General features: G+C 43.9%; 1 protein-coding gene across 1 annotated transcript in view; it reads right to left on the bottom strand.

The window, feature by feature from the left end:
- Positions 1–5,071: 5,071 nt before the first annotated feature.
- pcdh7b (protocadherin 7b) overlaps positions 5,072–27,129 on the bottom strand; it is a 105,754-nt gene continuing 83,696 nt past the window's right edge. Inside the window, 2 exon segments of the mRNA XM_083993449.1 lie at positions 5,072–6,722; positions 8,079–8,097. Coding sequence (XP_083849575.1) covers positions 6,247–6,722; positions 8,079–8,097 — 495 coding nt within the window. The 3' untranslated portion in view covers positions 5,072–6,246.

Genomic DNA, 27,129 nt, shown 5'->3' with positions numbered 1-27,129 from the left:
AGCCTGCGTCCGCGGCATGCACCTCCGAAAAAAAGTGAGAAGGAAAAAAAAAGATCAGGAATTAAGAGTTTAATATTCACTCCTCTGTTGCACAGATCCAAGGGCTCTGTATGCAGACATGTTGCTCCACGAAACATTTTTCAAGTACACAGTAGAGCGCAGGTTCTAGAGATTATTTCTTTAACATCTTACGGCAGTAAATTAATTAAAGATCGCCTTAAAGATCGCCATTTGAAAAAAAAATCACGATCGTCCCCTTCGATCGCTGATAGACGATCCGATCGAAAATCACTCCATCCCTACCGTACACCCTCCAATATTTCTGTGTCAGTTGAGAGAAAAACTTTCTCCAAATTATTGAACTTTGGAGATGTAATTTGTAGTTTTCTATTAAGACGCCATTAGTGATTTGAGGGTGTGGGAGAGGCTGTAGCGGTGCTGTTAATCAGAGCATAGGGAATGGAGTAGAATGGATCTCTAATCACCTCGACTGTAATCGCCTCGTACATCAACCTCAGACATACAGGCACTATGAGATACACACTCCAATACATATGAATACATTCACACGTGTGTTTACATACACATGTACAGCTAATATGGTCATTAGGAGGATGATTTTTACTGTTTGAATGAGTTTTGATTGCTCCACATCATCAAGGTCACTTACTGGCTTGATGCAATAAATGTAGCTACATGTTCAACTGAGATTATATAATGAGTATGATCCAGATTTCACACCACTGAAAATAAATCTTTACCTTGTCACTTAATGCAGCGCTAATTAACATTTTTAATGCTGGAATATAAGGTTTAATTTGACAGAATGACTCATAGTGATGAACCTATATGGAGTTATCTGCAAGTTCTAATCCATAGAGTTGTTAAAAGTTTCTTATAGCCAATTTACATTATCTATTAATAAATTCATTTTTTTGCAGGCTACAGTAAAATTCAAGCTAGCAAAACTCACTGCACAGCTAGCAAAAGGCACTATCCCCTTAAAAGTTAGCAACCGGGTTGTGATGTGTAATGGAAAATTTGGTTTTCATGTTGATGTGTTGTGAAATAACACATCAACAAAGACACTGCACGATATTCGGCCGAATAGCGAGACTTGGTCTCGGAATCTCCTTGATGATCATTATAGAGCCATATAGAGCAAACCTTTGCCTCTCCATGATGCACCTATAGGTAAAAAGCACAATATATTTCACAAGAGACCAAATCACTGTTAAATAATGTACAGGATATTGGACTTGAGCTTCAGAAAGCAGACACCAAACATATGCTAATGTTGCTCTGTGTAAAGAGGCAACTGTTTTCGAACACATTAGTTGTAGTTACCTAATGATTATGTGTTTCCAGCTTGTTTCTCTATCTCCAAATGGACAAAAAATAATCAGTGCATCTTAAAATAACACATACAGATAATAGTGATTAATATCTTGGCATGTAGTTAATTAATTTTGAAATAAAAAATCTAACTTTATTTGAAGAGTTCATTTGCAAAAGCAGATAACTCTAGAATCTTCATTTTTTATTTACATAAGGTGATATCAGTCAAACCAAAGTTGAGTGACTTTGAGATGTAACAAAACAGACATATCTCAAAAAAAATAAAGTTTTATTGAAAGCAACACTATTCAAAGAATAATTACAAAGCCTCAGCTCATTTCTTTCAAAATGGCACTTATCTGCTTTTGCAAATGAACTCTTCATTTGTATTTTGTTAACACTCTGAGCTAAATGTCGCCTGTGTTAACATTGTCACAAGAATGATCCTTATTTAGATCACTGGAACCAGCTTTTGGAGTTCAGAGCCAAGATGAGTTGAAATTGCTTGCAGTGACTTTATGACATCAAATAATTAGAGTTGTTTACATTAGTGTTTTCATAACAGCATACCGTTTTTGACTTTGTAAGTTTTATTTAATTAAAACAGAATGAAATACACTTGGACAGTTTGTTTTAACATGTTATATTTTAATTTCTGCAGAGACAAAAATGACAAGCAATTTATTTACACAAACCTGTACAAAAGCAAATTAAATTATGTAAAATATCTCATAAATAGAAGTGGACTTGCGTTCAATACACTTTGCCATGTTCAGCTAAGCTGCGTGCATAGTGACTCATATTAAACAATGATAAATTTGTTCCTCAATTTCTATATCAACATCCAAGTCGCAGGACAAATAGTAATGGTTAATATTACAAATCTCATTACACACTGTGAATGCTATACGAATAGAGGTGAGCACAGACTGAACACACACCTCGGGCAGCAACAAGATACAGACATTTCGATGGCAGGTGGCGCGTGGTTCATGTTGTGTCAAGTGTTGTATTAAGAAGGATAATGACAACATAATGCAGTCCGCAATCCAGTCCAGATCTCTGCAGCGTTTACCTCAGTCAATATCAGAAAAAAAAAGAAAAAAACTGCACAGTCTATCAGTGAAATGAACTAGCGTGTGCTGTATTCAGTCTAAGTGCCAATATGTGGCACATTTTCTTTCATTTCCTCTTTTTGTCTGAGGTTCACGCTACAGAGTCTTTGTTTTTCGCTTCGACTGATCTCGCAAATTCAAAGCATCAGCTTCGCGGAATCGCAGCAAACATCGTACCGCAAGCCTATTTGTAGGACAGGGTTTCATCATCCGCTGATATGCATACACTGTAAAAAAAAAAAAAAAAAAAACGCATGTGTGAGTAGTGTTGTTGTGTTGCTTGGCACCTCCTGAGGTGTGTGTTCTGTCAGCAACTCTCCCTTGCAGCTTTTTTTTTTCTCCCTCCCTCCCACTTTCACTCTTCCTAGTAAACCGTCACATTAGCATTTTTATGTCTAGGCTCCCTCAACTCTGAGCAGTCAAATGTCTTCAAGCATTTTTTTTTCAGCATTTTCCCCCGCTATCTTTCTTTCGTTCTATGCTTCTATATTCAGTCCTAGAGCTTGTTTCATGCACAAAGAAGGTTACTTGACCTCTGATGTCATACATGTACATGAGTGGAACACGACAAAAAAATCCATTATATCATTAATATTACTACCAACAAGCAACTTTTGAATTGACCTGTACTCATTCGGTAATGCACTATGCTAGGAATGGATATTTCAACAAGATAATTGAACCGAGTGAACAACAGCCATTTGAATATTAGACCTATAGGCTCACTGACTGGTCGTCGTCCGAGAAGCTTTTGACATCATGGGATTTCATCTAAGATATGCAAATGTATTTCAGTCCGTTCTTAAATGCCACCCCATCTAACTTTTGTAAGCATGTCATTGTTTATGCACCATTCCAAACCAACATTAAATCATACCAATTGGTATAAAAAGGCACAATTGCATATTTGCATTCACTCTAGTATTTTTTTTTTTTTAGTTTTTTTTTTCTTTTTTCAGAAGCACTCTAAATATACAAAGTGGCACCAGATAAAGAAAAAAAGTAAAACACAGAGTACATTGTCATAATCATTTCCACGGTTTCGGACTGTTATTGTGTAACAAACCAATGTATGGGATTAAAAAGAAGGGGAGAAAAAAAATATAGGGTGAAGATAAAAAATTTGCAAAAAATTTCATGGTACAAAGTTGATAAAAATGAAACATATGAAAGATTTGGGTTTGTGTGGTGATATGAAAGACAAGGATGACATAAAGTACAAAAAAATGTAAAGAAATCAGTGGTATGCAGTCTTAACTGATGTACTAAGTTGGCTAATACATGGCTAATGTTTCTTTAGGTATAACGAAAGCAAGCAACAAGGTGGATTTCCATGTTTACAGGGATAACATTTTTTTGTACATTTTGTTTTACAGTTTTTTTTCTTCTTCCTTCTCAGTAAGTGAAGTAAGTTCCCATTAAACGTGCAGTAAAAAGTAAATATTTATGTATACAGTTGATAAGTATAGGAGCACTTTCTTTCGAACAACGAGTAGTACTTACAGACTATAGATTGCCGGATTACTGAAAAAAAGCAGCTCCGGTGAAACCAAAGGGGTTTTGCTAACATACAAAAAGTTCCATTGCATCTGATATTCTTTTGCTTTATTACAGTCATGAGATTTTACGCCTCAGTAGCTGCGAAACAGAAAAAACACTGTAGACAAGGAGGCACAACATCTCAACATAGTTATGTTATGTGTGAATGTGGTTATTAAGCGCCAGCTCTGAGGATGTTAATGGATGTTGTGTTGAGACATCACATTCTTATCGTTCAAGCTCAATCCTTCATTTAAAAAAAAAAAAGTCTTTGTGTAATGTGTACTTCAAGCAAAGTTCTCCCAGAAAGCTATTTTTGTGTATAAATGGGGGAATGCTTCATCCTGCTTTCGAAGCTTTGGTTTCTCTTTGACACCATTTTTTCTCGGCCTGTAAATCCCAAAAGAAAAAAGAAATACTAAAAAAATAAAAAATAAAAAAACTTCCTGGTATCTGTTCGTTCCGACGTTGCTTTTTTTTCTTCTTTTTTTGATTGTTCTCCATTGAGCTGATTCTTACATTCGTGCTCAAAGATGCCATCACCATGTACTATGGAAAAGCAACATCTACTAGTGCTGAAAGGACTCTCTAGGACAGCCGTGTGTGTGGGTTAACGTCACCTTGAAGGCTTGAGACGAAGTGAAAAAGAAGTTGATGCTGGTTGGTCACATGAACGTTATGATATTTATTGCTCAGTCTATCACACACACACACACACACACAAAAACGTAAAAAGGAATAACAGTAAAAAGCTGTCCTTGCAGCTGTTTTAGGACCAGCTTGGCCATGTTTATGCCCTCCTAAGCCTATTATTGGTGTACAACTACAGTATACACTTAATATGGCCTGTACACACATACTATATACTGCATATCTGGCCCATACACACATACAATTTCAATTGCACCTCCACAATTTTAATCTCGGCGTGCCATACACTGTGCTTACCCAAGATTTTCAGTCAGTACAGCAGTGCCACTGGCCTCGGTGAAATGAATCTGCTTTTCTGCATCTGTCTATATGTGTGTGTTTGAGGACAAAACGGGGGGGGGGGGATATCGATAGAAACAGTAGCATCCCACTGAGGTGATCCGAAATACGCACGACCAAATGTACACACACGCTTTCCCAGCCTTTTGGCGGTGACAGGTCTTGCATCTCTTTAAAAGAGGGGGTTTTCGTCTCATTGTCGCCAATCAAAGACAAAGAATGAGAGACTGAGGGAAGGTGGCGAGACAAAAAGGGGGAATGAGAGCGGTTAGCGTTGTTGCCGTGGTCCGATGTTTATGTACAATGAGTGACTTTTTTCGCCTGTGAAGAGCGTACACACTTGTAAGTTAGAATCAGTCACATGTTCATCCTGGTGTACCAGTTGGATGTAGTCTGAAACCATTGGGTTTTGTTGCAGCAAATTCCACTGGCTCCCGATTTTTCATCCTTTTTTTTAAAGAGAGGACTGAAATAAATGTCATTTTCCCCCGGACTGAGTATTTAAAGCTTAGTCTTTACCGTCCTTGTAGGAATTGAATATGGTCAGGTTTTGTTCTGCTATTGAGCAATTTTTTATCACAAATAGTCAAGATGTCAGAGTCCATGGACAGCTCAGCATGATAGGAGACCATTAATCCCAATATATTGTTGCAGCCACAGAATATCATGGCCAGAGTGTTGCCCTGGTCTGAAATAATAATAATAAAAAAAGGCAGAAGAAGACACACTTTGAAGTCAAAATAGTCCACATGTACAGCTTTGTTTCTAGAAAAAAACATAAACAGAAAAAAAAGAGAAATTGTCTCCTTTTACATAGTCATCGTCAGAGAATGGGGCCTTCATGGGGGAAGGGGGGGGCGGGGGGTAATGCATGCACGTACTGTATATGTAAAATGAGTTGATTATTGTACAGGTTGACTGTCAGGCAGCAGATTGTGTCCCAAGAGCCCGACTCGCCAGTAGAACAGCCTCATCCCGAGTCCAATCAGTGCCAACAACAGTTTCTCCTCCTCCTCCTCCTCCTTTCTGCCAGGTCATGGCCGGAATTAGCACTTTAAAAATGAAATTATGTTTATCTATCCACTTGGATTTTTCATTAAGGAGCTGTTGTAAAAGTCTTTGGAGAAAGTTTAGTCCTACCTTGTTCAGAACAAGGGTGGCTAAAAGCTTCTAGAGCTGTAACGGTGGTGGGTAAGCAGCTACGCTTAGTGTTGTGTTTAATGCCATGTGTTGCCGCACAGCAGGTGTGTCTAACCCTCCCAGCTCACAGGTAGACCTCCCGCCGTGTCAGAGTGCCACAGGATGTGGGTTTGTACTCCCCAGTAGGTGCCAGAGGGATCTCCTCGGTAGGGTGGCCCAGCGCCTCCTCCCCGCCTCCCGGCGAGCCGTAGGAAGGCGAGCCGAAGGCCTCGTAGGAGGAGGAGGAGGAGGCCATCTTCTTGTTGAGCAGGTTGCGGTTGCGGTCGCCCATCATGTGAGCGGCGGTGGGGTCTCCGTTGGCCATGGCGGCCATGGCGAGGGTCTCTTGGCTGCCGGGCTGCTCGGCGCTGCTGCTGCTGCCGCTTCCGCTGCCGCTCATGAAAGTGGAAAGCTTTGGTTGTTGGGGGTTGGTGGTTGACTTGGATGGCCGTCGCTCGGGCGACGTGCGCACAGGCATCCAGCAGGAGTCCGAGTGGCCGTACTCGTCACATTCCCGAGTGCACTTGCCAGTCATGGCTACGTCAGGCAAGGGCCGGGAGTCTGGAGGAAGCAGAGGAGAGAGAGAAAAGTCAGTCATGCTGTCTGCATCACAATAATGGGATATTTAATGGTAATCTAATATTTTATATTAAGAAATAATAATAAAATAAATCCTAACACTAGGTGTGGTATGTGTTACATGATTTGACTATGAATTCCTTCATCAGATGCGTGAGTCTGAATTTTCTCCCTAATGAGGTCATCATCGCATCTCAATGTTAATGGAGAAGGTTAAAAACAATAACAACACCAACATAAAAACAATACAAACTGGTCACAATGGTTACCAGGCACCTTTTTTTTGTCACAGTTAATGTGAGAATCAGAATTTTATCACCAGCGATAGATAATAAGTTAATTAAGCTGTTGTACGGATAAAATTTGTTTTTCATGCAGAACCCATACCACATGACAGCAACGGGAACAGAAAAAAAAAAATAATAATAATATTTAAAAAAACAACCATGAAAAGAAGACTCCACCGGCTTAACAACAACAACAACAGCCTCCAAACTCAAAAACAGTGGCGTGAGTTGCGGAGTTGAAATAATGTCATGCTTCAAAAAACGTGTTTGTGCTTTGTAGGGGAAGAAGGTAAGAGGGCAGCGATGGAGAGAGTAGGGGCCAGGTCAATCTACAACTTTTAAGTTGCACATTTAGGGCCTGCTTTATTGGGTATTTTGTGTGTGTGTGTGTGTGTGTGTGTGTGTGTGTGTAATGCGTGTGAGTGTGTTTGCAAGATGGGAGCACCAACAACACCCCTATTTTTCTTATCTGGTGATTGACAGACGGCAATCACGTTCTAATCTAAGTAGCTTAATAGCTTTGTGTGGCTCTAGCGCCCTGATATCCTCTTAAATCCACTAATAGGGGTCTTAACCAATTACCTCGCCGGGCGCTGGCCTTAGATTAACTACGTCTACTGTATTATTGTGGAAAAGCAAATTATGTGCTTACAATGCTACCCCAGGACAACAGGTTTGACAGATACCCCACTTGCCAGTGACTACTGTCAGACAGTGTAATATGTGAAAGATAATATTCCAAAAAATACAGCAAAAAAAAACAAAGCGGAGGAATTGGCTTCGTATAAATCCAACAAAAAAAAATAAAAGAGGAGTCTACTCCGCAGCCTTGACCGAATGCTTAGACATTACACAAGTGCCAGAGTTAATAAGAGTGCCAGTGTTATAGAGATGCTATGTTAGATGTAATTTATTCATGACCTGATGCGAGATATGGAAAAACCAAAATCAAGCAGAAGCGAGGGTGAGTGCAAACCAAGCCAAGCATGCCTTTTGCCCATAGTAGAAATAAAAAATTAAAAGAAAAACAAAAGTTTGGACCATGGCTTACTTTTAATGCTCTTTTTCTCCTGTAAAAGAAAAAAATAGAACAGAAATCACTCTTTATATTTTTGCACTTCTGCAGTAAGATATATGTAAATATATATATTGTATGAGAAACCTTGAGGAGCATCGAGACTGTAACTAAAAAGTTCACGTTGACAACAGCACCAAAAAAGTGTTATGCAGAGCAAGACACATGACGGAGAAGACAATGCAGCGGAGACAAGGACAGCAAAGAAAGAGGAGACAGGGAAAAAAACGAAATGAGAGTCCTCTAAAGTCCTGATTTGTGTTTTTTTAATCAGCAAACAAATCTCTCGTTTCACTACGGATTGCTTTCCATATTGCTTGGAGTGTGCCATTCCTTTGCTGCTACACATCTTGTTTCTGCTCAAACACCTCGTGGGAATCCATTTTTTGTGTCACAAATTACCTTTGTGAAAGCATCAACTAACTGATTGCCACTCAATGTATAGCCAATGCCTCGGGGTGGAGTATAGCTGCCACTCGACAGAGAAATCAAATAACTTCATGTCATTAGTGAGCCCAAACAAGCAAATAGTTCTATTTAACGAATTGTAAATGGCTAAATAAATGAGGAGAAAAGGCAAGAAAATAACAAAAGAGAGAATTGAGAGATGTAACGGTTAACATGCCAGCTGATGTGATGAAAATGTTGATGGATCGCGGGCAATGGCGAGGAAATAAAACATCTTTGTCTTCCTATTCCCTTTCTTTTTCCCCCCTTTATCGCAGGTTCCGCAAAACACAGACATCAAAGAGACAAAGCCGGGTATCAGGTACTGATTGCCTTGCTCATTTACACCTACGATTGAGCCATCAGGCTACCCACAATGCACAGGAGCTCTCTTACTCTCTGTCTCTTTCTCTCTCTGGAGGCCTAGGCGCCCTGCTCCTGAATGCTCATCCAATTGCCTCCTCACCCCTCTCCCTGACCCCTCCACCTCCCCCCAGCAGTCACATTCAGGCAAACTAGTAAAAAAAAAAAAAAAAATCAGCAGGGAGGATCTCTGGCTTCTTCTCCAGCTCTCACGGGGGAGGCAGCCAGCCTTCAGCATCACATCTTAGCTGCCCCTGCGCGGCGAGGTGCTGAGGTAGTTAGCCGGGCGCTCTGTGTGTTGCTGCGCTGGAAGGAGGCTGATTATTTCCTAGCCATGGTCCACTGACTCTGCAGGCTCGCTCAAAATGAAGACGTTTCCCACCGAGCTAATAAATTGGGTTGAAAACCAAAGCAAAAGGAAAAAAAATATATATATAGTTTTTTTTTTCCCCCCCATTCTTTCTCTTTTCAAAAGTGTCACCTCCCCCCTGAGGTTGGGCCATCAATACAAGTACTTTAAAACCACTTAAGTCCATCTGTCCATGCTTCAGGCCTGGACTGGTGTTTTACTGTAACCTACGGGCTTCAGAAATCACCGTGGTTGATGCAAAATTAATTTTAATGTCCACTCAACATCAGCAAATTTAGTTTAGTACTTTATAACCTGCCTTATTTAATTCAAACTTTACTTCATTATAGCTGAAAAAGAAAAAAGATAGAGGATTTCTATGGTGAACACACGCACCGCTGCTAACCATACGTATCCATCGGCCCTTAAAAGACTCAGATCACAGAATCAGGACGTAGAAAATATCTTTAAGCCCTCGGAGCGCACCCGGCACAGCAGCAGGCTTTTGTTACGTATTCAAAAAAACATCCCGCGAGCCCTCGCTATCAACCGCAGCACAACACAATACAAGTGGGTCACTCTGCTGTGTTAAAAAGCCTCCCTGCAACACTGAGAGCCCGACGAAGAGGCCTCTCCATCCCAGGTTATGTCACCCCCCCCCTCCCCGCCACCATCATCCATCCATCCATCCCCTCGCCTGCAGGGGCTCAGGGGCCTTTGTTGTTTGGGGATCCAGAGCCAGGAAACGGTGTCACAGGCTGGATGCCACGGGCAGGTGCCCACACCACAACGTCCGCCGCTGGAAGAGAAGAGCTTTCAGCCGAGTGCTCACAATAACCACTAGCCCTCTTTTACATTTACTCAAAAGAGGGCTTCCGGAAGAACAGCGAGGGAGGGGGAGGTGGTGGTGGCTTTTGCTGAGATATTTGCCGCCACTGCTGCAGTGATTACCCACCGAGGCGCCAGTTGTGCAGCAGATATTTGTGCATTTTCTGATTTGACTTTAAGGAGTCCGCATAGTGAGGACTTTGTTCATTTTTTTGTGCGAGAAAGCAGCGCTGGGGGAAAGTGGGACAGTAGTTGCACTACTTGAGCTGTGGCTTTTCTTAGCTGGCTTTAGTCAGCCGCCCTATCAGCTGACTAGCTTACACTGTGGGATATTTCAAAAGAATCCTCCGCCGCCGGGGTACAGTTAGCGATTCGACGCGGTGTCTTTAGCCCCTCGCTAAGATGTTGCAGTGGTAGGAGAGGAACGGAGGGTTAGACTGTCAAAGCTTCCGGGCATATGCAGCGCTAATGTCTGTTGTATGTGTGTGTGGAAGTGAAGGGGAGGGGTGAGGCGGGGGGGGGGGGGGCATTTCTGGGCAATTACAGTTTGGTGTTTGTTTGTGTTGTGGCACTGAAGACTGTGTTTTCACTGCAGCATGTCAGCGAGTGCACTTGCCAGTCGGCGCTCATCTACGTCACCGTCTCTTTCGCTTTTGAGCCGTGTCGTCCCCCGCACGAGCACAAGCGCTCCCTTCTTCCTCCCCTCCCTCGTATATTTCGCTACAGACCACTGCTACACAGACTGAAGCTCCGTGACCTTTCGCCCTCTCTTTTCCGGTCGGCAAGATTCAATCCAAACAGCTGAGGCGTTAGGAGGGAGGGGGGGGGGAAGCATGGGATGGAGGGAGGGAGGGAGGGAGCGGCGGAGAGAAAGAAAGAAAAAAAAACAAGAAGTCCGAGAGGATAGAGGAGACAAAACAGAGGTGATGTGCCTGCATGGATTTTTTGTGTTACCTCTCCACAGCGTATATGACAGACATTGCAGTTGGCCTGACAGCAGATAGGGGTCGGAGCGCAGAAGGAGGAGGACATGAAGGAGAGGATGGATGTAGGAAGGAGGGAGGGATTGATAGAAAATATAGGAGAGATAGAGGAGAGAGAGGAAAGGAGAGTGTGTATGTGTGTGCTGAGTGTAGCAGGGTCAGGGCCTGAGAGAAGGGAAACAGCAGATTGAGTGGAGAAGACAGCATGGCTGCCTCTGGGCCGTCACAGGCCAAACACACTGCCAAAGAGAGCAGTGGAGAGGAGAGCAGAGAAGACAGGAGGAGAGCAGGAAGAATTGAGGACATTCGCAAAGACAGAAGGAAGGAGAGAAGAGAGGAGGAGGAGGAGGACAGGACGGAGAAATGCGAGAGTGATGATACAGGGAGCCTTGATAACATTAGACGTACTGTACTGTAAATAACTCCCGCGGACACGTGCTTCCCAGGTCTCACATTAACCTATCAAAAACCTCGATTTAGCCTGTTTTTAAAGTTTCAAATTATCCCACGGACAATAAAGTCCTGTGTCCAGGAAGACGTCCAGACGCCACGCACCTCTCCATTAAGTCAATCTAATCTACTTCCATCACACCGGCCACATTAAGAGAGCTAAAAACAACACTTTAACCTCTAAATGTAATTTACACCCCAATCCACATGGTTCCAATTTGAAGCCACAAGTAGAACATCTTATTCTTGATCAAAACAAGGGAGGAAAGAAAGTTTTCAAGGCGTGGGCTGTAAGAAAAAGAAAAAGAAAAAGAAAAAGAAAAAGAAGGCCTGTGTGAGAGGAGCAAGTCTAGCTTTGAAATGGGCTTGTGATTGCCTTGCACCCCTCATCAAAGACCTCCCTGTACAGACAGATCTATTTTGCACGGCGGAGCAATCAGCGTGAAGATGACAGTGTACACTGCCGGGGTGTCACACAGATTACTCCGTGAGGCTGAGGGAGAGAAAATGAAATATTTATCCAGGAGAGGAGAAGAAAAAAAAACAGCTGTTGGAAATACTCAGGCCTTCATGAGAAAATGGGAGATTGAGAGGAGAAAGAAAGGAGACAAGAGGGGGAAAGAGAGAGAGAGAGAATGAGATTGGGATGAAACGCAAACGAAAAACAACACCAAAGGAGAAGGGGTTTGCGTTCTCGCCAAAAGTTGCTCTGTAGTCGTCTGTTCTCTGTTTCTCCCTCTGTACTCGTTCGCGCCTCTAATAAGCTCCCGTTTAATTAGGTGAGACTTTGCCGACAAATTACGGCGGAAGAGCGAAAGGCTCCCCGTGTTTCGGCTGTCTCGCTTTTTTTTTTCCAGGGCCCCCGTGGCATCGCCTCGCGGCCGAGAAGGTCCGCGCGGCATCAAAGACGAGGGGAGAATGGCCTGAGAGAAGAAAATAAGGTGAGCGGGGAAAGAGAGGAGGACGTGTTCCTGAGAGAGAAATAGGATCGGCGAGGTAAAGAATAGGTGCTAAATTATTAAAAGGCGGTGACGGCGAGTTCAGACAGAACAATATCCACAGGAAAAAAGGCGATATTTGTCTTTCTCTCGCTGAGATGTTTGCCAGACAATTAACGAGGGATTGAGGAGAGGGAAGATTGCGGAGAGGGGGGAGGAAGAGGGGGTGAAGTCCTGGAGAGCGATGACCTTTCTCAAAACGCGCCAGTCATATCGCGCGCCGCTTGCGACGGCATTAATTGATGGCATTAACGTCAGCGGTGGAGGTTTTTTTTTTTTTTTTGTCTTTTTCTCTTCTTCAGTGGCACAGCAAGTTAAATCCAAACCTCAAACATGTAACCCCTATTAGTCCAGTTAACATCTCGCAAGCTGGGGGCCAATTTAATCGAAGGAGTAAGGAAACTAAGGAATTTTCCGTCTCTCTTAATTACTCTACCACACATAAGAGGCGACTGTTTATCTGTAACGCTTTACGCAAATCACACCCTGTTCCTGAGCCAGCTTGACCCACATTTGCCCCCTTTTTCATAACCAACACATTCCCCCTGTAGCTGTAACCCTTTTTTCTTTCTTCATCTTTTTTTTTTTGCTCCAGCAGTAGGAGGGATGGAGAAACGCTGCTGAAAGTGGCAGCAGGTGATGTATTCTTTGCCTCTCTGAGCTTCTTGAAGTATTTACTGCCTTGGCAAGGGCAACTAAGGGAATAATCTGGAACCCCCCCTCCGTGCCTCGAGAGGTGCAGGATGGGTGCAGAGAGAAAGAGAAAGAGAGAGGGGAAAAAATGAAAGCAAAAAAAATATGGGAGAGAAGAGGCGAGTGAGTTGAGTGAGTGAGAGAGAGAGAAGATACAGAGCCCTCGATGGAGTTTTGTAATGAGCTGTCACCTCCTTTTGCTTCGCTTTTCGAGATGCCCAACCTCTGTGTGGAACAAAAGCAAAAAAAAAAATACACACAAGACCATTGGGTGCTGAGGGTATAGGAGAAATCTTCTAGCTAAGTGACATCACTTCCTTCTCATTCTTTCCCAGTGTTTCCGCGCAAACGCTGACGCTACGGTATGATACGCCTTTTGCTTTTTCCTCTTTCAGCAGGGTCAATACTCTTTCTGGAATAATGAATGTACTGCGGCCTGCTCCTGAGGTAATTAATTGAAGAGAGATTAACTAGCATAATTTCATTCTGGTGACGATCTCTCAGCCAATTATCAAATGCGGCTTGCACTCTCCCTCTCCTCTGCACACGTCCTCTCACTCTCTCTCTCTCTCCTCCTCCTCCTCTCTTGGCTCATTTGAACAAGTCAGCACTCAAACAGCCAAAAGACCCCCATAAATAAAGTGCCCCCCTCCTCCTCCCCATTCATCTCGCAATGCGTGCAACGGCGGCCGTGCATGTGCGCATACGAGCTCACACGGCGCGCACAGCAGGTGGTTGTCGTGTTTCCAGGAAGCAGATTTCCCTTCTCTCTCCCTCTCTCTCTATCTTCCTGGTGCATAGATGCAGACACCACGAGCCGTGTCCTCAGCGCACTTCTGACCCCTAACCTCATCTATAAGTGGAACAACAGCAGGATGATGTGGAGAGGAGAAGAGCAAGAGTGACTCATCCACTCTGCTAATAAGAATGATGGCCCTGGCTTCCTGCCTCACACACTCACACACATACACACACACACACATACAAGACTGGTAAAAAACAACATCAAACTTAAGAGAAAAAAATAAAAAATCCGCAAAATCTTTTAAAAGAAAGGGGATTTTCTCATCAGGCTTTCATATTATCCTTCATGCGTAACACTTCTAATCACCTTTGCAAGCTACAACTCACATCTTTGTATAGGCAATTCAGTTATGCTTGAAAAAATACCCAATTACAGTACCAAAAAAAGTGCTTTATGCCTGTGCCCACACCCCCTTCACATTCACACTCACACACGCATACGGACATGTTTTGCGTGTGTTTTCCTTCTGCATGCCACTCTTGAGCTTATACAGAATACTCTGGAAGCCCCGTAAGGATTAGCTTTAGCTGCTCTGCTATGGTGCACACATGCAACACTGCTAGCCACCGATAAAACAATATGGCAGTTTCAGCTCTCTTTTTTTTCCCTACATTTCCACACAAGACAGTGGCACTTCTTTTTTTTTTTTGCACTGTAGCAAAACCTTACATTAACCGTGCAGAGCCCCATGTGTATGCGTGTGTGTGTGTGCATGTATGTATGTGTGTGTGTGTCGACTCTGCATCCCCAGCCACGGACATGAAGACAAGCACACAGTATTATTTGATAAGACAAAGCACAGAATACAGATGAAGGGGTGGTGGGTGTGTAGAAAATGGTAGGGCTTACTGAGCTACTGTTGAGCGAGGGGTTAAATAAGTTTAAAAAAAAGAAAGAAAAAGATGTGTGTTTGTATGTGTGTGTTTTTTTGTTGTTTATTACTCCTCTGAATTCTTTTCCCCTCTCTCACACACACACACCATCCCTCAGCCTCTCTCTCTCTCTCCAGTCTTTAGAAAAAGAAGTGTCATTGCTTCTCCTCCACTGTTACTCTTATCGCACACTCCCAGGCGCACTCACACAATGGCCTGTTTTACACCATTAAATGGTTATTTGTCAAAATACAATTTCAATTAAATCCTCCCTAAAATAAAAAAGAAGGAAAGGAAAAAAAAGTCTGTGATTTGTGCTTTTTTACCGATCGTACTAATAAGACAAAACATCTGAATCGTGGGTTTGTATGGGTGCACTGTAGGTTGACATGGGGCAATAGGTACAGTAGAGAGTTTTGAAGCTTTGGTAGGCTATATATTTTATTCTTAATCTGATAATGTTACGATTAATGGTGCCTATACAGGACATACATCATGTTCAGCCCTGAGCAGCACATCAGCTATGAAACTATGATAAAGAAAAAGTATTATACTATCTGGCAAATGGGCATGTACAACACTGGTAGTGAATTTGCATCAGAATTTCATTGTGTCCTGCTTACCAGATCTGATTTACTGTGACCTACATACCAGAAATTGTGTTCATGCGATGCATAATTATCATTTTGAAAATAAAAGAAACCCCATAATCGCCTCTCGAGATAAATTGTCCTCTCTCGGCAACTAATTCCTAAAACAAAGCTTCCACTCGTGGTACGTCGATGGCAGCGGCGGGCTAGCTGGTTATACCTCATGAGTCAGCCCGAATAACACCTAACCATCCGCCGATACTTGTCATCCCTGAGTGTAGCAATTAGCTTTCTGCTGCTAGCACATCCTGAGCTTGACGCGCGCTGGCCATGGTGAGTCACGACCCTAATGGAAAGCTGGTGGTGGAAATGTGGTGGAGGGTAATTATGCTGACCTCAAGGGACAGGCTTTCAGTTTTACAGCATGTAGGCTCATAAACAGGCACAGGGAGCTCCAACTCCAGGGCAGAGGGAGAGAAAAAAAAAAGACAAATTATCCAGGGCCCATGTTTTCTAGAGGGGATTGGTTTTTCTGTGTTTCAGCAGGTTCAAAGAGGCTGATGGACTTTTGTGTTTGACCGCAAAAAGTTCTGTTGATCTGGGTGAGGAAAGACTTGAAAACTCGACCTTCTCATTAATTCTGTGGGAGTTGTGAACGTTCCGCGTATGAAAATAATGAGCCGATCATTCGCAATATACGGATTCAAAGCGGAGCACCTGTTGCGGTGGTCTAGCGCTGCTTTAGAAATAAAATAAAAACAGGGAAAGACAAGGAGAAATGGGTCTTTTGTTCCCATCTGTTTAAATGTTTTTTTCACCTCAAATGAGTAATAATTAAAATATCAGGATGTGCCAACACTCTTAGACTCTGTTTTACAGTGTAACGACAGGGGGAAACCAAACAAGCGATCAGACAGGTTTTTAGAGATTTCTCCCTTCAGGATAGATAGAACACCTACCGGGAAGGTTAAAAACAAACTGCATCAAATGGCTCTGCACAGTGCAGCCCCGTGATGAAAGTGCTAAAAGGATGTGCCAGTCAGCAAATAGGTTCTCCGGCACCTCTTTAATGTATCTTTGAGTCTAACCAGGGTGCCTCTGCTGTGTAAAAACCTCCCACAGCGTTTGAGTGTTTAAGAAGCCGTCGGTGACAGCGTGAAAAGGGCCTCTCGCCCTGCACCGGGAGGCTTGTGGTCAGTTCAAACTGGAACGCAGCTCGCAGGGTACACAACATGTACCCTGATATACTGTGGAATGTCGGCTTGTTTTTTTTTTTTTTAGCAAGGGATAGGCTCCGGCGCAAGGTGAGCTTTGATTTCTCGAGTGCCTTAAACGCCATCCAGCCACTACCCCGCTCAGGCAGCCAGCTCAGAGCGATACAGCCTCGATAACGCCAAGGTGTCCTGGATTATAGACTATCTAGCCGATAGGCCGCAGTTTTGTTCCCTCCTTGGAGGAGGAGGAGGAGTGCGCTGGATTTGCTGCAGCTCTCCTTATTCGCTCTCCATCTCTGGCTTTGGACTCAATGGGTGGGTCACGCCACCTCCAGATTTTTTCTTTCTTCCTATGATTCCACCATAATGGGATGTATTCGTAGGAGAGGAGGAGGAGGAGGTGGTGCAAGGAAGGACCATCTGCAACTGAACATTTTGTAGGATGAGGAGGATTACTTAAAGGATTTTTCTGATGAATGTGAGCTAGTGACACCTTCCTCACACTTTTGATGTGAAATGTGTCACACATTAAAATCTAGTTTAATTTTTTCTTTGCGTCGCCTGTCTCTGTGTCTGTGTGTGTGTTTGTTTTCACGCAGTTGTAAACACAAGGATGTTCAAGCTGTGAGAGCACTACCCACGTCCTCTCCTTCATCCCTAAGAGGTTTTGCATGTTGGGTCAAATTATGCAGACTGAACAATCCCACTACCCCGTCTCCTCCTCGCTTTGCTCCACCAGCTAACAGAGTGTGGGGGGGGGGAGTGTCAGCGACAGTGGCATGCCACATCTTAAACATTCATCAGTGCATGATTCTGTTTCCAGCAACAGACGCCACGGGGAGACAACAAGCCTCTTTTCAGTCATCACTCAAAAGTCGCTCCCTATCCTTGAAGCACCAGATCTAGATTTGAATGCGAGTGGACACTTGAAAGCAAGTTTCCCATTAACATTCGCATGTATCACACGGATGAACAAGAAAGGGAGATGATTGGAAGTGAAATCGGCTCCGGATCCAAGTCACTAAACACTACCGCCGCCACACCCCCCACCCCCCATCCCCCATCCACCCTTTCAACCCACAACACACACCCCTGCTTAACAGGCCAGTTTAGCAATATAGAACTACAGCGCCATGGCTGGAGCCGTACACTGTGTATTATTTAAAGCACCAGGGGCCCAATTTGTCACTCTGGCGGGCTCATCACAGGCGAACATCCTTTATGAAATGCACTTTTCACGCTGCCTGTCGGAGGGATCAAAGCGGCAGCAGCCTTGCCCGTTTCTCCCTCTTCAGTTTCCCTGCTCCGATTCCCACTGACAAAATGAGTCAATTTAAACCAAATGGATCCCCTATCAAAATAACAAGAGTGAGTGAGGGAGATATAGACAGAAGAGAGGGGGAAAGAGATTCATATCGTGGGTGGAGTGAAGCTTGGACAGGTGGGCAGTAACTAGGGAATATGGGCACTCATCCTCTCTTATGTTGAAAGTTGTGGGATATTGAATAGAAATGCCATCAGTGGTGTAGCTGAAGTCACTTTTCAGTGAAATGGAGCAGATGCTCAGATTTAGTTGGAAAGAATAATACAAAAAAAATTCATGTGTGGCACACACAGTAGTATGTCGATGTCTACTTTGTTTTGACACATGGGTTCATTCAAGTTACCTTTTAGGGGGAATTTCAGTAACTAGGACTCTTAAGTGATGTCTAGTGGAAGCTCAGATGCCACTACATGAAAAATAATGCAAATCATTTCTCTTTTTTTGAGCAAATTGGGCAAAGAATTAAGGTGTTCCTTACAAAAAAACATGAACTTCACATGTGATTTTTTGCACATGTGAATCATGTTATGTCAAATGACGTTATTCCCATGTGCAAAATTTTGCACATGTGAAAAATCACATGCAAAGTTCATGTGGTAGACAATTTCATTGTGTCTCCCTCCTAAAGCATACATAATGGATTGGACAGTAGAGAGACAGGAAAGGGGAGACAGAGAGAGGGGGAATGACATGCAGCAAAGGGCCACCGGTGGAATCAAACCAGGGCCACTGCAGCAAGGACTGTAGCACTGATACGGGGTGTCTGCTCTGATCTACATGACGCCCCAATGTCTCGGATTCATTGTTGTCAAGAGCCACTGGTTATTTGGTAAATGAAAGTGGATGTTATGTATCGAGTTGACATTTAGCTTACTGTACTGGATCTACATCATTGGGTAATGTTAGCAGTTAGCTTATATTGCTAGCAGAGTTTGTATGGATTACATTAGCATCATGATCATGATTATAGCACCCCTTAGAAATACTTAAATGGGGAGCTTTAGTTCAAAGAGAATTTGGTTATCGCCTGAAAGCTTGGGGCGATTTCCAGGACATACACAGAGCCGATTGAGCCTCGCTCTATCAGATGCTTTAATTCCTCCTCCAGCACTAATCTGACATTGATCAGCAATGCTTAAAAACCTCTCCTGATATTTTCTGCAAATATAACTGATTGCACCTTAAAGAGACACCTGAGGACGGCAGATGAAGAATTTGAAGAGTCCACGGGCCCCGCGTTCACCTCGGTATTCTGGACCTTATCTCTCGTATGATACTCAAATTAATTTGACATCCGATGACACCGAGCGCGTTACATGACTTCGCCGTTGCCTTTTCTCCTTTGCCTTTGAAGCACAGAAAACACACTTCATTATTCACCCAGCTCTGACAGGCCTCTCCCCCCGCCGCCCAAAGCCCACCTCCTCCACCCCCAACCCCCTCTTTTTAGCAAAGCTCTCGACCAATTGATTTTTCCTCCTTCCTCTGTCTAACCACCCACCACCACCACCACCACCACCACCACCACCAACCCCACCACAGCCCTTGATTCTAATGCTTCTGGGTTGTGGGAAATATTTTTTCACATTGATCGACGACAGAGCTGATGGGTCTTTCATGAGCGTCAGAACTCTGACTCTTTTTCGTCCCACCGACGTCTCCAAATATCAATCACCAGTGGGAGAAGTGCAAGCCGGACTGCAGATTAGAGCCCCCAAAAAGGCTGGACACATTTTCCTAAAAAATACACACCCAGACACCAAACAGTCGGACTCTGTGATCGAGTGTTTGCGTATACCGCATCAACTCTTATTAGCTTTCTGTGCTCGGAGACACTCTTTTCAGAGACAAACAGAAACTTTTCTACGCATGATTGAAATACCTGAAGCGGACGCGGACAAAGTTTGGCCCGGAGGTGCAAAGCCGTTTGTGTGCAGTGCGTGACGCGGCGCCGAGGGCTCGAGGAGGGGAGCGAGCCGATGATAATTCCTGCATCCGCGTGGACGTGGTTCCCTATTAAAAATGCAGCGCCGACAGGATATTTTCTGCATCAAATTTTCATAGCATCAAGCAGTCTCGACAGCCCCACGAATCCCCATCTTACACACACACAGACAAACACTCAGACGTAACAATGATTAAGTTAAATAAAGCCTTCGTATCTCTGCTTCCTTTCTGAATGAACGCACTGTGGCTCTATGTATGAGTGATGCAGACGGTGTGTTGTGCCACGGTTCATGGAGAGTGACATTCCTCAAGGGCCTTTTTGGTTGCATATGCATGCTATCCCCCAGATGCACACCTCCAACACTGACTCACATCACTGTTTACTCCCTCTCCTGTGTGTGTGTGTATGTGTTTACATACACAAAACCACATAGAATCGTAGAAACGTGCCCCGGTGAGTTATTATTTCCCAAATGTTGACAGGAAAAGATCTCACAGCCATCTTGGTGTCTGGTGACAGGTTGTCATTTAAACTGAGAGAGCAGCAATATGTGAGCTGTGTGTGTAGACTGACTGACACTCAGGTACCGGTACATCTCCACAGCCGGCGGCCCACACGTACAGTACGGCCCGCTGACGTAATATACAGTACAGTTGGCAACCAAACTAGTAAACACATTATGTCTAATCCTCATGAATACCACGACCCGCGCTGACTCAACTGCTCTTTTCATATTTTCATATTCATATTCTGCTGTCACATCCGAGCTAAAAGCACATCATTCCAGCAAAATAAAACTCCACGCACCCCCCCCCCCCCCCCCCCCTCCTCGTTCCACCAATTGCTGCATGCAAGGTCATATGTAAATAGGCTTCCCCTTGCAGCGACGGAGACAGAGGCATCACCATTCGTGTCAGCATTGTAAAAAAAAAAAAAAAAAAAATTGCAAAGCCGCGTTTGATAAATACGCCGTCTCAAGCGTTTCCTCTGGACTGAGCAAATACTATGAGGAATGGAGAGCTGTGGAAGTTTTTTCAAGCTCCATTACAGGGGGGTACGCACAAGACGTGCGCACACATCATCCTCATAATCACCTACGCCTGTGTTTCTTTTGTCGTGTTGACCAGAACTCATCTCTCATTTTGGGCCTACATTGAAAAAGTCCTTATCATGGAAGAAGGCTTTCAAGAAAGAGGTTGTAGTTGTATCAAAATGAAATTAAACTAATAGTAGTGGGTTTATCACTTTTTTTTTTTTTTTTTTTGAATGCGGGGCTTGAGAAAAAAAAATCCTTTTGATGACTCCCAACTTAATCCTAGCAAAGCTGACAGAGAATTTGCTTTCTATCCAGTTCACTGGTTGAAAGATTAGCATTGTCTCTGTCCTTTGATGAAAAGAAATCACCAAGAATAGTACAGAGCAGATGAGAGGCTATAGACTCCGCCGCGAGGTAGGGATGGGAGTGAGTCATACGAGGGGTGGCGCGATGGAAGGGCATGCTGCGTTGGTACCTGATGGGTGTCATACGAAGAGGGGGGGGAAGTAATAATATGTATTTACTTCCTTTGTTTCCTCTTGAGATAGGAATGGGAGGGGGCTCATTGAGCTACAGTGGAGTGCGCAACCAAATTAAGAGAGAGAGAAACATAATCAGTGAGAGGTAGAGAGTGAGTGAGAGATGCAAGTGTGTACCAGAGAGGGAGAGAGAGAGAGAGACTGGTAATATGCTTGGGAATTTAATAAGGCTCAGCGCTCCTCAATAATATCACCCGCTTCACAGAGTCCTCTGGGAAACATGAAATGTGCCGATAAAGGATGATGCCTCCCTCTGACAAACGGGATGTGCTAAAAGCGCTGTAGGAAAAAAAAAAAAAAAAAGAAAAAGAAGAAGAGAGAGAAGAAAAAAAAAACAGCCACGCGCCGCCGCTATAGCTAGCGCACATGCTAATGTGCCCCAGGCTACACTTTAAAGAATTATTCACTTTCTTCTCCTTATGCTGCGATTCTCCAAACCTCCCCTCTTTAAGGTCACACACGCTGCATACTTATTCAGACTCCAGCTGAACAGTGTCAGCTTTACTCATGCAATTGTTAGTGGACATGGGAGGTGGATTTAAGAGAGCTGCTGCTGCTGCTGCTGCTGCTGCTGCTGCTGCTGCTGCTTCTGCTGCCATCGCTGCTGTGTGGGTTTCCCCTTCCTTGTCCGGCCATGTTGAATGTGCGCCGAAGGAAACCGCAGCAACATTTGTCACGGCGCCGCATCTTTGCCTCGGTGAATGATAAACTTGACCACAGAGCAAGACAGACTTTTCCCCCTCCCAAGTAAAAGGCGATGATCACTCAAAACTGTACAGCTGGTAAACACACAGCATGGCCAAAAGTATGTGGACGGCTGAACAAAAAGTCCACGGACACCTGTAATGTGATTGTTTAAACTTCTTATTCCAAAACCATGGCCATTGATATACGACTATAACAGTCTTCTCTCTATGAGGCTTTTATAGCCACAGGAGCATTACAGTGAGGTCAACCCACAATTGCCGGCCACCGCGGACAAAGCTCCGGTTTATCACAAAAGGTTTTTGATGATGTTAAAGTCAGGGGGTTTGTGCAGGTCAATCATAGTTTTTCCACGCCAAACTAAAAAAAAAAAAAAAATTCCTGTATCGATCTCACTTTGTGCACAGGATCACTGCCATGCTGCCATGCTTAAAGAAGAAAGGGTCTTCCCAGGGAAACACGCTGTTGTCTGAAATAGTGTAGTGTTAATATTTCTTTAACTGGAACAGAGAGGCCTCGTGTTAGTGTAGTAGTCTCATATTCTCATGAGTTTCCTTGTTTTTTTTGGCTGGTTGCTCATGAGTGGGATGAACTCACACCCACATATGTAAAGATAAATTACAGCAGCATTGGTCTTCTCAGATTAGCTCCAAACAACAAAACTGGTAATGGCTAATTTAGATATGTTTCCATGTGCATGAAATTCCCCTAACACCACCCCCAACTTCAGAAAAACAGCCTATACTACTTCCACTCTCACAATACAAACACATTCTACTTGTTACATTTGATTCTATATTTTTGCCAAGTCTCTCTAGTTCCCAGAGTTGTATTCAAAGTGCAACCCCACTCACGTATGCAAAAAACCCAATAGGGTCCATGTTGACACCAACACGGCAGAGGAATGCACCCCCGCGACCCGTCATGTCCTGTCAAACGAACAGAGGAAGACAGCCTCTCGCTCTGTTGAGTCCTATGACATTTACATACCACACTGTCTGGTAGTGCAGGAACCACCCTTAGGCTGTACCACCAAGGCCTTGAATTTAGGACATTTCTTTTTTTCTGTCTTTTTTTTTTTTTTTTTTTTACTCAGTTGCCACCTCTCTTGTCACTACCTCACTGGGACCTGCTCACGCTTGACAAAAAGAACCGCAAACATGTATCCTGCTCCGCTGCCACCAAAAGAAACGGACTGCTGCCTTCACACGGGGGACACAAAGCGTGAAAGATGGGGGGGGGGGGGGGGGGGGGTGGCCCATTTCTCTCTTTTCCCATCCTTCTCCATCCATCCATCCATCCCTCTCATCCTTTATTCCCTATCTGAGCAGACATTGATGTTCACGTTCTCTCTCTTGTCTATCAAGGCTCACCTGCTCTTTTGTTTTCACTAATCCACTCTCTCGTACTCACTCAATCTTTCTTCACTTTTTTTCTCCCCTCCAGTCCCTTTTTGAGTATTTCATCCCTGTTGTCCTCCATGTAGCCACTCATTTCTCCCCTCCCTTCGTCATCCTCACTCACCCTCCCATTTCTCTCATTATCTGCCTCTGTCTCCGCTGATCAGCCAACGACTCCCTATTGGCAAATTCATGAGATTGATCTTTTTTTTTCTACACAGGTGGGTGGATTTAGTAAAAGCCCACCCCTCCCCTCCTCCTCCTCCTCCTCCTCCTCATCCCTCTCCTCCTTCCTCCTCCCTTCCCTCATCCGCCGGTACACAGCTCCAACACAGCGAGCTATGTGGCACCCACACCCCCTGCCTGTAAGACTCTGAAGCCCTATCACTTAACATGCACTGGGCTCAACTCCCAGAAGGAGAGAGAGAGAGAGAAAAAGAGACCGAGAGGCTATGGGAGAGCGGGAGAGAAGGAGAAGAAAGCGGAGTAATGTCTGAGTTGAATACTAATAAAGTGCAGCACTCGAGAAAAAAAAAAGAAATGAAATAAAAAAATATATATACAAAGCAGGGAGTAAGGAAAAGACAGTGGCACCTGAAAATTACTACTTAATTTGATTCAATACTGTAAAATCTCCCATTTTCTATTCTTGTTGTGTTTGTGCGCAGGAACGTGTGCGTCGGTTTATGTGAATATGTGTATGAGTGTGTGTAAAGTGTGCCCACAGGCTTCTAAAGAGTTATAGAGTTATAGAAATCCCCACTTAAGATATTCATACGCCTTGGGGGACTTTGGGCCCTCCATTCTTTCGCTCTCTTTTCTTTAATGTCTGTGTGGATGTGAGTGTGTGTTCTCGCCCATATATATGTGTGTGTGTGTGTGTGTGTGTGTGTGTGAGTTTGGTCAGCCAGTGAGCACTAAAAGGGAGGGAGAGAGAGAGAGGTTGCATTAGCATGATTAAAAGGACAGTAACAAATGGCTGCTGTCTCAGAGAAGCCATGTGACTATCACAACAGGATATAGGCCAAGTATATCAAGACACACACGCACACACACTCCCTGATGATTTGACGTTCCTTCTTAAAGAGAGACGGAGTAGTGGGAAATGAGCAATGATGAAGATGTTACTGTGACACACACACACAAACTCAACATCTTACACACTGTACATGACAACTTTTTCTTTATTTTTTTTTAGGTTTTCTTCCCACATGTATGATTTTAAGAGGCTGTGGGTGTGACTGTGCGAGTGGTACGTGTGTGTGATCGCACACATCAAGTATTAATGGGCACATGGTCACTGGTGAAGCCTCATTATCACAATTTCTTCTGGGGGAAGAATACAGAATAGAGAGTTTCTTTCATTGCTACAACTGCTGAGTTGCAGGCAAAGGAGAGGGATCTAAAAATAGCCTCAAGGTTTCATGTGCTGGAAACCCATTTGTAACTCCTCATACTGGGTGGAAGAAGTGGGAGAAGTATGTTTTCCTACTGGTTTGTGCTCATTATTATTCCAGCGCTATATGGACTATTTCTCTTCATTACAGCTTTTAATCATTTAGCCTAAAATTGCTTTCGCCGGCAGCCGGGATGTTCATTGGCTCAGCTTTCAATAATAACCATCCTGAATGGATAAAGTCATTAATTCCTGCCTCTCACTTGGCTAATGCTTCCACATGGCTCTGCAGTAAACCCCTTTGGTAGCCAAGTGTACTCTTTTTCCAATTCCACTCCAGAATAAGGAAAGAAGCTATAACCTCGTTCATGTTAGCATAGTGGATAGAACATGTTTCTATCTTTGCCCATGGCAGCTCCCAGCCAGCCTTTCATTAATATTAGAGGCAGAGGAAGAGCGAGCGAGTGAGAGAAGTAGATTCCGCGGTACATTAGCGGCCAGATTTATTGACGTCTTTGCGCCGTGAATGTGGCAGGTGCTCTTAGGCTACTTGTGAACAGCGGAACTCCTCTCAACTCCCGGCCTCTGGAGATAATTTTGGAGATAAAAACACACACACATGCGCGCGCTCACGCCAATCCACCTCCCCACCCTACCCGGTTCCACTCCGCGCCGCCGTTTCTGTCAAGGTTGCTGAGACGTTCGCAGGGAACTTTATGAATGTTCTCTGTCTTGTCAGGGCACAGTGTGCGGCCTCTTCGCTGACAGCAGGCACAAAATGATGGAGGGTCTGTGTGTGGCGTTGCCAACGGCTGAAAATCACCTGCTGGACCTGTGGCCAGACCTTGAAAACAGACTTAGACCATTCTTGCGGGGGTCTACCGAGTCATATTTTAAATCTTACGGGACAACTACGGATTGGTCATCTATGAATAGCTGCTTTTGATGCCGAGGTGAACGCAAGGTCGCGTCAATCAAAACGAGGACACGGAAAGAATACGCTTACACACCTGTGCTACTCGGGCAGCAACAACTCCAAAGCAACAACTCGCAGACAATATTCAAAAGACTTTTGGAGCTCATTGGAGCTCAAATGATCAGTGGTGCTTGGCATTTTGACATTCATTACCTTTTATTTTTGATAGGGTGGCAAATCAAAATGAAATCACTAACCTTTCCTCCAATATTTGTAGTTTTTATATCAACCAGAAAGCTTCTCCTTTCTCTTAACCCCTCTATTCCCTTCTGCTCTTACACTGACAGTGAAGTCCACAGGCCCATAAACACCCTGGCCTTTTAAACCCAGCTGCATAATACATAACACTGTTGAATCTCTGTTGTTAAGCCACTGCATGCTTTACGAGACACTTGAAGGTTTATATGGCTTCACTATATGAATCAGCGACATCAGTCCTGCTGAAATTACAAGAGCAGACATGAAAATATAAGATTGTTACCAGCAGATGAATGTAATATATACATGTTTTGTAATGGTGTTTGGGTTTCTTACACTAGGGGACCGCAGAGATTCATTGTTTGGCCCCACCCTGAGCCACAATCAAACCTTTTCACCCCGGCTCATATGTCTCTCCCGGCCTGCGGCGAGCGCCGGGCTCCATCACTCACTGGATGGGAACTGATGTATGGAACGACGCATCGGTTCAATACCATTTAATTGTATTAGGCCTAAAGTATGAGATTAGTCTTCAAATCTGTCCAGAAGAAACGAGGATGCTGCGCGGGCGCCAGCGGTAGCGTATTAAATTGATGTGAATCCGACACAGTCTAAGGGGAAGAGGGTGAAAAAAAAAAAAGAAGCAGACTCTGGTCTCAGGAGATAATAACTGCCTAGTTTGTCTCTGCGGGTCAGCTTGACCATTTCACTGCTGGGAAGGTGCAGTCCCTCCTGTGTCCCAAACCATCTATTCCCTCCTTCCTCCCATCCATCCAAAACACTAAATATTCTATGCAAGTTGATTTTCATCCCTGCACCTTGCTTAAAGCTGACCAAGCTCTGAGACAACTTGTCTGGTATGACGCTTGTGAAATAAATTAGAAAAGGGAAGGGGAGAATAAATCACATTTTC

The sequence above is a fragment of the Trachurus trachurus genome (genome assembly GCF_905171665.1).
Source record: "Trachurus trachurus genome assembly, chromosome: 18".
NCBI lineage: Eukaryota > Metazoa > Chordata > Actinopteri > Carangiformes > Carangidae > Trachurus > Trachurus trachurus.
This window is presented reverse-complemented; position numbering and strand designations above follow the sequence as displayed.